Below are 12368 nucleotides of genomic sequence, written 5' to 3'. Positions count from 1 at the left end.
GTATGCATAGCTACAGTACAATTGCCAGTGATTTAGAAAGTCTAAAATGCATTGTGGATTGAGGGTACATGTATATTTCCTTCCCTTACAAAATGTATACAGTTATCAACTGAGTTTGTGGTTGAATTTTGCTTGTAGAAAAGTTCAAATGGATGTTCATAATGTTGCTTCAGAAAACTATTCTTATCCGTGCATCTGGCTCAGACTGATCTGGCTTAAAATGAAAATCCTTGTGTGAAAATATTAATAACAAATTGTGCGGCCAGCTGTTTTGTTAGAAATGGTTTGGTGTACTCGACGAGTCAGTTAGCATGCAAAAAAAAAGCCCCGTAGCACATTGTCAACCAACCTTAAATACACAGCCCTCCTCACTCTCCACCCACAGTGAATTTGCATTGTGTATGTTAAAAATGCATCCATTATTAATGACGTCAGAATGACATGCAAGGATCTATTCTTAGCTACATGTACGTGTAAACCTCCCCATTCATTTCATGTGAACTTTGCGCAGGATTTTTTTTCCAGGGGGAATTTCCCCTGCCTTTTTTTTACAATTAGAGTCTGTTCAGTGAAACCATTTTATAATTTGGGTGGTGCTAATTTCAATGGGTAATGCATTTCACAGATGGCTCCCACCAAGCCGCGGCCAACTGCTGGGTTTTGTCAAATTAATGATCAGTGTTTCTGAAAGTACAGAATCGCCGATGTGATTAGTTAAAGCCTTGCAAAAAGGATTATGCATAAAGTTTTTATTGTTATTCAACAAATTTAATGAGCTCATTTGTTTGCAACTCATTGTTCCAGCAGGTTTATATTTTGTTGAAATTAGGCCTGGGCGACTAGTGTCGTAGTTGCGACCATTGATTGCTTAGTCAAGTCGCATCTACTCGGTCAATGGTGCCGCCACAACTACTGCAAAAATAGTCGCGACTACTGCAAAAATAGAACCAATTGTGTTGCTAACAACTTTAAAAGACAACATAATTTACTTACGAAAAACACAATCGGACATCAGTGACTCAATCCTTCAATCTTTTCAACGTGAACTTTACTATTGCGTCTCTGGCAAACATTATGTTGCAATGCATCTTGGGAATTTAAAATTAGTCGCAACCAGCTGATCAAAATTGGCATTGTTTACAAGCACATCCTCACAATACATCATGGATGAAGGTTATAATATCAGATTGTACTGTGTATCGTAAAGATGCTGTGAAAGTTGTTATTCACTTCCCATCACAAAAAGAGTTTGACAATAAAACCAAGAGTCTTCTGTGCTATATGTATTTTATGGTATCGCAAGGTACATATACTTTGGACGTGTTATCAAACCATGTACCATTACGAGCACATAATTATGTAAATTATGATACTACATGTTGTATTAATTGTTGAGCTGTTTTAAATAGGGCCTTCATAATCATTCAAAGGTTAGGTCTTTGTTTTTGTCAACATATTAATGCTTATTTATAGACAAGATTATAATAAAAGATAAGAAAAGTCACCTGTAAAAAATTCAGCTGAATCATTGTCTACTTGTTTTATAAAAACCGCTAAAAATGCTGTTACAGTATTTTACACAAATGTGGAATCCACCGGAACCGTGTTTAGCAAGGTTACAGTAGTGGGTACCAACCACATCACTGGCCACAGAGTTTGTGAATAGACACCAACCCTCGGAAATCTTAGAAACAATTAATTCCTATTTATATACATCATCTATGACTGTTATCCTGCTCACTTTTTGCATAGCAGAAAATGTCTACTGCGTTAAAGCAGCTCTATGAAATTGGCACAGATGTCATTGAGCTTTTTCTGTGAACAATTTTACTACATGTATTGATAAAAACAAAATTAGCAGCTTGTGGAGACACACGTACATGTTTACTGTTCAGGCTGATGACAAATTGTTGTCTGCTTATAAATAGTCACCTTTGGATACCCATGGCAAAAACTTTTCAATTGGCAAAACCCTTAGGAACAGGCTGACCGTGTCCCTTTTATTAGCCGAAAGGAAAAGGAAAAGGCCTGCATGCATAATTGATGTGTGGCTGTAATTGCATGTAGATTAGCCCCTAGGAGACAATGCACTATAATACATTTAGAAAGTTGTAACTTGACTAGTTTGCACATTACATGTATGTCACCTTGAAAGAGGAAAGAGGAAATGATAATAGTTTGTCTTAAATTAAGGCCTAACCAAACAAAAGTTGTGTTTCCTGTTACCCCACCCAACTTAGAAAATCATGCAGAACCTACACTGAAATAGAACTATTACTTAAAAAAATGTTAATAGTTGTGAAACCGATTCTCTAAAGGCAGTGGACACTATTGGCTATTACTCAAAACAATTATTAGCATAAAACCTTACTTGGTAACGGGTAAAAGGGAGAGGTTGATAGTATAAAACATTGTTAGAAATGGCTCCCTCTGAAGTGACATAGTTTTCGAGAAAGAAGTAATTTTCCACAAATTTGATTTCGAGACTTCAAAGTTAGATTTTTGAGGTCTCGAAGTCAAGCATCTGAAAGCACACAAAATCGTGTGACAAAGAGTGTTTTTTCTTTCTTACATGTAGTTATCTTGCTAATTCGACGACCAAATGAGCTCAAATTCTCACTGACCTGTTTGTTATTTTATGCATGTTGAGATACACTAAACGAGAAGACTTGTCTTTGACAATTAGTGTCCAGTGTCTTTAAAGGTACGGTCATAGGATGGTAATCTGTAGTTAACTATTACAAGTGAGTGAGCAAATAAAATTGCTTATAGTAATAGTAATTTTGGCTACAAATTGTAAAAGCAAAATTGACAAAAATTTACCCACCCTACCATCATATTTTTTTTTTCTGTCAGTTTATTTTGGAAACACATTCTTATATTTTATTCCTGAAACCCTTATATTAATACATGTATGTATGTTTATGTGCATGTATATATGTGTGGTACACTGTATAGTATTGTTTTTAAAATAAATTATAAGTATTATGTATATCTGCGAGTTACATGTATGTACAATTACAAAGTGATTATGGCGGTTTTTTTCTTCTTGGAATATGTACTACACATGTACACAAGTGATCATGGTTATTTGGTGCTACATACATCAATACATATTTCAAACTGTCTTAAAAATGTTTATGTTTGTTCAAGCGTCTTTATTACCTCATTGCCAGTGAATTAATGTATCTAACATCCTCCTCTCATGTTATTCATGGCTATTAATGTAATGAAACTGAGTAGATACTTGACAATGTTAATCAGTACAGAGCTTCAAGTTAAATGACATTTGTTTCAGCGTCATGTGCTCAAGTATGTAATGGTATTTTGTCTCATAATTCTTCAAACATTTGGGAGGAAATTTTGGTGAAACATTTAACAATGTCAATAATGCACAATGCCATGTGGACCCATGTAAGAGTGGCTCATTGTTCAGCGTGTAGCTGCGTTAGTTATCGCAGCCAGTAAAAACTGCCTTGAACACCCATTGAAATCCAATAACAACCCTAAAAAATTGACGTTTACTGTATGTCTGAGTGAACGCAATACATCAGCACAACTTCAATGGCCAAATATCTTGGTAACTAGACGGTCGCCTAGCAACCGGAGACCCTTTTTGCATGTTTTGTTGTCGTCGTCGTGTGCAACAGATCAAGAGCATTGTTGACAACAAAAGAATTGATTTACATGCGCTTCATGTTAATGTATGTGATCGAGACACTCTTGAGTTCCTACTTGTACTTGACTGTGTAGTTGGATATTGTATACATGCAATGTGCTCTCTTACTTTTTGGTAATAAGGCAATTTATTGGCAACAACGCGGGTTGAATTTGCCCAATTTTAAAGTATAAATTCAGGGGTTGGTAGAGCTGACAAAATATTCACAGAAAATGTGCATGTTTTGAGTGATCAACCATATACACGTATTGTACAAATGAAATAAACTTGAGAATCTGATGGGGGAGTCAGAAGAAATAGTGAAAAACTAAGTACAATTTTCAGCATGTAAATTTACTGTCCTTAAAAAAATCAGCTGTTTTTTTAATATAAATAGATAAAAAATGTTTTGAGATAGTGTTCTTGAATATGACTTCATTTTAAAATACTTCACAGAAAAATAGTTCCATAATAAGTAAGCTTTCAGACTAAAATTAAACAATGATTTGTTTATCTTTACAAATCTTGTTTAATTCCTGTCAGGAACTAAGAAGACAGTTTTTAAAAACCTATTCACAACTTTAAAAATGCATTAAAAATTGGTATGCACTCAGAAATAAGAAGATAGTTTTTAAACACCTACTCTAAAAGTGTGGACATCAGCACAGAGAGAATAAATATTAAAAGACACTAGAAAACAAAACTAGTTGGAATGAAAGAGCTCTTAGATAAGGACAATTCATGCATTCACTGTAAATTCTATGGGCCCAGTATTTGCCAAGTTCCGGTTCCAGTTTTATGGAAAGGTTACATGATGTGTAATTCACCAATGGTTGCCTAATTGACAAAAAAAATATAATTTAGATTAAGGTTTGACTGAACTTTGAGCTGATACAATTTATATTGTTTGTTGATGGCTTGCCATCGTCCTTCAAAATGTCCATGGCGTCCGAAATATTGACACAGAAATTGTTACTGATTCACACTTAGTTTATAATAAATAAATGAATAAATAAGTTAAATGCATTCATTTAAACCTGTACACAGTTTTTGTCACCTGTTACTGATATTAATCAGTAGTTATAAATTAAATTCCAGGCCTGGAATCACGCGGGGGCTCTGTAGCATTTTAGGAAAATTGTTTTTATGCACCTTACTTTGTATCATTCCTAACAATAATTTTGTTTTCTTTCCTTTGTTTGTAGGGGCTGGAGAGTCAGGAAAAAGCACAATTGTCAAACAGATGAAGTAAGTATGGCTCCAGCATGAATCAAACAAGAAATTAAATATTGATTAGGTTTTATTATTCTGTCACTGAATGGTTGTAACTTGATCAATTGTGTGGTGTTAATTTAAACTCTGGGGAGATTAATTCATTTAATTTGTACTTTGCGACCCCATAATGTAAGATGTTTTTGTTAAATTGACTACGGCATAACAAGTACTGAATTGAAAAGCACGAGCGACCGAAGCTAGATTCTAAAATGTTTTACAATGAAAAGAATTGTTCTCTTTCAATAAAGGAATTACAGGGATGTCACAGAGGCCATTGCCTGTGTGCCCTTGTCTTGGCCTGGGGGACCATTTAAAAGTTTCCTTAGTATTAAGTGGAAGTGCCCTTTGCATTATGAAAATGGCCTTGCCCTCTCAAAGATTATCCAGACCTGTTTTCATGAAATTCATGTATGGACATGTTTGATAAAATGCTTATAATCAAAATGACAATCATGACTTGACAAATGACAATTACAGTTAAAATGTAGGAAAGTGACAAGTAGAGGTTTGAAGTGTCGGACATTGACTGGATTCTATCAGAAAAGATAAGCTCATGGAATCATGGACTGATTTTGAAAGTTGCTGTAATAGCCTCTGAATTAGAGTGACATTCTCCTAAGGGTAATATGATAGCGATTTGGTTGAAGAAACAATGGGGAAATTATAGTGTGAGGGCAAGAGACAGTGTTATGTAGGGCCTTCATAGGGGTTCAAGAAGTTCGAGCGATTAAGACGCGATGACAGAAACATGGGGACCTTGCAGAGTGAGTGCAAAATGTTTCGAAAGAGCTTGGTGTCTGACTAAATGTGATGATGGAAATTTCCATGGATAACTGGTTACACAAAAACGATTGCCTGGTCTCATGCTGAGCGTACTTTAGCTGGTTCAACTTTCTAAACTTTTGTTTATTGCACTGGATCCAATGATCAAAACCAGGAAAATTGGGATATGGATTTTGAAAATTTGGGGTAAGGATTTTTGAAATTTGCGATAATTATTCAGAAATCAGATCCCCTTGGAACAAATGAATATTATTTTTAAAGCTCTAACTGGAACAGTGATGGCATAAACAATATGAAAACACCTCGGTCCCTTTATAGTTCTTTATGAACCATGGCTTTGACTTCAGTTAAATTTAACAAATTTACACTTTTGGTTTAGGACTTAAAAAACAAAGCCACAGAAGAGGAAATATTTCAGTGTAAATTTCAATTTCTGTTGGATGATAAATAACCTTTTAAAAAAAAAAATCTTAAAATCTGTGGATGACAGGAAATAGCTGTCTAGTGTTCTCTGCATCTTAACCTCCCTATTTGCTTATAATGAACCCTGCTTCTGACTTGAGAACGCCCACGGACGTCATCTTTTCAGGTCTTTGACATTTAACCATGGATAGCACTCGCCCCGATTTCTTTTTTAGCTAACCAACTGCATTGTTCAGTGCACAATTAACATTTGATTGAAGCCTGGCATTTCACGAGGCAATGGACATGTACATGTTTATGATGCAGTGAACGTTGAGACACAACTGGATTCTTTGCTCTTCCAAAGGCACATTGAAAACTCTGTGGGATTGCAGAGCTTCATTCAACAACATTCGGCCAAAGTGCATTTTCATGACACCTTGCAGGGTGTCTTCCCATGTAGTTTCGAAACTATGGGGCGTTCTTGAACCAAATTTTTAGTTTGGATAAAGCACACTGAATATAAAACTGCTTGATGTTTATCTTGGTATTAAAATCCCTACCAATGCAAAGCATTCTAAATAATTTAGATATTTTGTGAATTTGATCTGACGATCATTGAAAAAAAAAATGGCTTGGCTATTTTTCCGAAATGTGATCATATGGGGACGCAATTCTGCTCTTATAATTACACGTAGGCATAACACAGATTTGAAAAGGGTTGGCATATTAACGATTAATTTTTCAATCAAGGTGATTTAAAAAATATATAAAAAAAATAATGGAGGACGCAGAATGGGACGGAAACGTAAACCAATTTCATAGAAAAACAGAATATTGTCTTGTTTGTTACATCACGGCCACGCTGTGATTCAAGGAAGTTTTAACTGCAGATTAATATGAGGAATATTTTGTCGGTCTATTGTGAGCAGAGTCCCTCAAAGCCCAAAGGTTTAACCCTGATGTAGTTGTCATGGCAACATAATGGTCTTGAATCAATAGAAATGCACGTTTGTGCGTGCTGAGTCAATGCTGAAATGGAGAAGCTTTTGACCAACTAGCCGAATCATGGGTCTTCCGAAACACAATTCAGTTGGGGGGGTCATCAATTAAATTGCTGTTAGCATTGTTTACAGATGGATCTCAGCACGAACCCGAAACAATTTTTTCTAAAAGGGTTATCAATTAATTTTCTCATCAAATCATAATAAGATACCGTTTTATAATTACACTGTGCATGTAATTGTACCGGTATCTTTACAGCTTTTGAAATCTAAAAAAAAGAAGAAGATATTTTTGGACAATAATTTATTCCAATCGTCTCGTTGGCAACAAATACACCAGTCGATCAATCCAAATCAGTCTGAAAGCTTCATCTCATTAAATGGTAATTTTTCCTTCAGAAAACAAAACAAAAACAAGCAAACAGGAAAGAGCAGTTTGTACTTTTTATTCCACTCCACGCACACATTTTGTACAAACTTTGTGTGAATTTTAGCAGGAAGTGTTTCTAGTCTTTAAAAATAGGTATTATTTTGGATCCGATGTTGATACTTTAGCTGCAATAATCTACAGCAGTCACGTCACTTTTCCTAATGACATTTGGCATTTAAAAAATAAAAAACAAAAAGGAAAATGTGTACGCGTAATGTTACACGATCCCCTTTTTTAGCCTTGATTTATTTGTGTATTTTGTGTGTGTCTGTGTGTTGAGTCTACCAAAAAAAGGGCAAATAAATGTGGACTGCCTGGCTTGAAAAACACATGAATGAAAGCCTGCGAAGAAGAAGATTTTTTCCCCTCTGTATTATTTTGCTGCCTCCATGACAAGAACTTTGCAATAAACATGTAGACATGTGCATCTCTAAAAGGTGACAATACAGTTTGTACATACAGTGACAGGACTATTTATGAATATCAAGAATCTATTTTACCTGTAAGGCATAAAAAAAAAAAAACATGTTACGTTGGCGTAACCCGACCTACCCTAAAAATACAGCCGACCCTGGATATTTTTATCTTTTCAAAGGGAAGAAATTTAATGATTAACATCTATTAAAGATATAAAAATAAAATAAATGTCATCAAGAGTTTAAAAATATTTGTTGTCATGTATACTACCGCCTGAAACGATTAGAAAATATGTCATTTTCGTTGCTGGAAGGGGGAACAAAATCCCTACCTACCTACCCTATACTTTTGGGCCCGTTATATGCCAACATAACATTTGTTTTTTATGCCTTACCAATACTGTCTATTTGTTCAACTTGGCAAGAAAAAATAGATCTGATCGCAAAAAAACAAATCTAAAATAGGACAGTAGTTCTGACGGATTAAATTCTAATGACTAGTGACACAAAGCTTTTAGACTATCCATCAGAAAAGTTCTAACCTAAAAACATTTTTTGATATTTTGTTAGCAAGTTACACAACTTCATCCATATTTTTATCTGTAACCTCGCTTAAATGCAGCCCACACGTACATTGTAAGCTGATCAGAGTCATCAAATCCTTGTCTCACTGTTACTTAAATAGCTTTTACAGGAGAGAGTTAAATTTCACTGATACCAAAGCTATGATTTTTGTATCCATGTACATAGTCTATTTTTAAGCAGACTCTTTTTTTCATTACAGCTAGGGTTTATTATTTTATAATTTTGTTGCTTCTGTTTTGGTCATAGTTACCTGTTTTGTGGATTATGTAGGCTTTTTCTCCGACAATTTTGACTATTATAGCTTGTTGGGGTGGGGAATAATTTATCAGAAAATTTATGTTGCATTGAAATAAGTTAAATTAATTTGTTCTATTTTATTCGATTAGTTTGTTGTTATTAGTGTGTTTATTTGATTATGATATTTGTTTGTTTTTTATTTTATTTTCTCTTATGCTTCGACTCGAGCAGAATCTCTCTCAAATGTTAAAACAGTTACATTATTTTAAAAGCCTGTTTACATGAAATCAAGAATGCCAATAAACATTCCCCCCATAGATTCGAATAAACATTACAAACAAATCTAATTACACTTTGTCAAGAGAGGGACTGGGACTATTTGAATTGAATGTCTTTTTACTTTAAAATAATAGTGTTGGACATGAATGGAATCCTATAAAAGGCGAAGAAGTTTTAAGAAAACATTTCCCAAAACAAACAGAATGTGAGGTTTTAGCGTTAATTATACTCATCTCCCCTTCTATTCAGCATGTCAATAACTTCCCATGACGCACGCATTGTGAATTGCTTTTTATGCCTATTGCTTTTAATTAGGCTGACTGCATACATCCGGTATAAACAGTAACCCCGCACAGCATACCGTAACGCTGTTCTGTTTCATCGCACTGGACTCTCCATGTAATTATACTGAAGTTGATTTGACAACCAATGAGATAGGGTCTACACACCATGCATTATAAACGACCATCGTCCACTTAAATCAATTTGAAGTGTCTGTCCCTAATGCGCCATGTAACCCCCTTCACACGATGAAATTAAAACAAATAAACAACCACATATTAAATAAAATTGATGGGCATGAACTTTGGAGACTGGGGGCCGTTTAAAAAATTATAATTTTCCTCCCATTACTCATTGTGGTAAGGGGGGGGGGGGTACTTCGAGGTGCATGCAGTACTCAGTGAACAACAGCCTAGGTTAGGATTAAATTAAGCATGAGAGCTGTCGCCTTTGGTTACGCCACTCTCACCCGCCTCCCTGTGCGTTCAATGCCTATCTTTCTGAACCAATACCATGGCCATTGATTGCTACAAGACTTGCCAGCCGTCAAGTATGCTAATAAAGAATCCCCTTGCCTCCCTCTCCCTTCTTTGGTGTGGGCCCACAACGCATTTTGGCATGTACATGCACCTTCGTGCATATCGAATGTAATGCTGATATTTATAATTTTTTAGCTGCGACAGAAGGCGAGGCACTGCTCATAATTTGGGCCGGGTCACACATACAGCAGAGACCTTCCTCCATGCACAGACGTGGCACTCGTTACGGAGAGGCGGGGGTGCGCACATTATGGTTACTCAATCGATATCTCTGCGTCTGTTCTAGAGAAACCCTCTATCTAAGATAATAAAACATTGCTAAATTTCATGAAGCAGTATAAAGCATTAAAATTTGCTAAGCACAGAAAAGTCTTGCTAGGAAGAAGAGGGTTCCAGGCAGTGTGGTTCCAGGCAAAGTAATGTAATGTGTATTACTTGTGATTGGTACCCTGCTCATTATGCATAGCAGAAATTTGTGTTGTATTAGAGCTGTTTAAGCAGAAAATATGGCTTGATAAATTTCTGCTGAGGAAACCAGGCAACATGAAGTTAGATATATTTTGGGATTAAAATAAAAATTAAAACAAAATATTTATGAAGTTATCACCCCCTCCTGTTTCTCCATAATGATATTTCCGACAAACAACTCAGTTAGCTTGATCGCATCACAACTGTCTTGTGCTTAGCGTCTTGTCTATTTTCTATGCTTGCGCAGCTTCGTTAAATTGGAGCGTGGCTAGGTACTTAGCCATGCGCACTGATCAGACCCTCAGTGAGTTTGACACTTGGAATGTATTTTTGGAAACATGATGATTATTTTTGGATGTTTGGACTTCTCGTGAATTGTACTCGCCGCCATTCGCCAGATGCGCTAAAAATAGCTCAAAATTCAAACAAATTTTATTAGCAGATGCTGTTCCTGTGATGATGTATTCTAGTCATGTTTATGTTGCACGAACGTTGAGTGTATTTTTACTGAGATTTGCACATTATTATGCCTAATAAATGTTGCACTTTGATGTTACATGTACACGTATTACATGTACTATGTACATTAAACATGCTTAGGGTTTCTCCCAAAATTATTGTATTATGGAAAATGACAATATCACTTGCATTTTTGTTTTTCAATGTTTTTGTTTAGATAACACTTTGAGTTAATGTAAATGTTAAAGAAAAGAAGAACCCAAAACCAGGTCTAAATATTTAGTCAAATCAGATTTTGGGCAAATTTGACAAAAATAATTATAAGCACCACAGAAAGTCTCTGCTCGAGTAAAAAACGTCAGGCCATTAAAATGTTTTGAATCTCATACATGTAAAATATTTTGCTTGGAAAGCAATTTTCAACCGCTAACTTTCTAAGTAAAATAATTTAGAAATGAGCTCACATGTTAAATTTCACATATTGAAATAAAAAATATATTACATGTTACTGTCTCCCATTTCTTGGTTTTAATGGACATAATAAGTGAACACGCAAGAAAGGAAAACTTTTGAAAGAGAAAACAGTTAATTTAGTTTCTAAATTGTGTTGATTCTTGGCACGTCTCGCTCATTATCAAATCTGCCAACATAGCCGATGCTTTACACGTACTTTCTTGATTTCACTACTGAGGCAGAAAAGAGTTGTTACCGATTCCAAGTGATTGATATTCTGAAAGGTAAAGTGTTAACGACCCTTTTGAATTTCAATTAGGTAGATCGGCTGTGCGTAGCCGAGCTGCAAAGGTTGTTGCGAGCTCCAAATTAACCGTTAAAACAAATCATTAGTATTGCCCTGGAGTAGGTTGCTAAGGCGATGTCAATATTTATCGGAAATTACATTCAGAAAAAGAATGGGGTGAAAAACTGAATGTAAATCTATGGAAAAAACATAAAGCTTTACACGTTATATAGACAATACGTGCACTGTACTTTTCTAAAGATATAAAAGTTACATTTTTTATCTTTTCCATTTAGACATATTGTATTGTTGTGGGTTAAGTGTTTATTTAATAGTGTTTTTTTTTTTTTAACAAAGAACAAAGAAAAACTTGGCTAGAACAGGATTGTATAATTTATGAAGTACATGTATTAAACCACAGGGAAAACTTATTTTGGATTGTACAATGAAAAATTTGTTTTATTGAAAACATTGACTTAGTTTTATTGATTTGTTTACCATTATTTTGTAATTTTGTAATTTTTTAATCTTTACATTTGTTAAAATTTTTGATGTTTAGTTTTTGTTCACAAGAACAGTACGAATGTGTAATGAGTTTACTCCTTTTTTTCCATGTAATTCCATGACATTGTGTGTGACTGTGTGTGTGTGAACACAGAAGCCTGTTCCTATATGAACAGTAACCCTTGATAATATGCCGCTGTTTCCGGGTGGTTCGTCACCATCACTTGTTATCATGATCGTTTGTACGGCCTGACTGCACCACGCCATACCCCAGCATACTGTACATCGTACATGAAGCCCTCATGCAG

The 12368-nt window shown here is 35.2% G+C and overlaps 1 protein-coding gene across 1 annotated transcript in view; it reads left to right on the top strand.

The window, feature by feature from the left end:
• LOC117306030 (guanine nucleotide-binding protein G(i) subunit alpha) overlaps positions 1–12368 on the top strand; it is a 47420-nt gene that overhangs the window by 7655 nt on the left and 27397 nt on the right. Inside the window, exon 2 of the mRNA XM_033790875.1 lies at positions 4864–4906. Within this exon, the coding sequence (XP_033646766.1) occupies positions 4864–4906 (43 nt within the window). The remainder of the gene's footprint in view (positions 1–4863; positions 4907–12368) is intronic.

This window comes from Asterias rubens, chromosome 2 (genome assembly GCF_902459465.1).
Source record: "Asterias rubens chromosome 2, eAstRub1.3, whole genome shotgun sequence".
NCBI lineage: Eukaryota > Metazoa > Echinodermata > Asteroidea > Forcipulatida > Asteriidae > Asterias > Asterias rubens.
The sequence above is the reverse complement of the archived record's forward strand: the minus strand, read 5'-3'. Positions and strand labels throughout refer to the sequence as shown.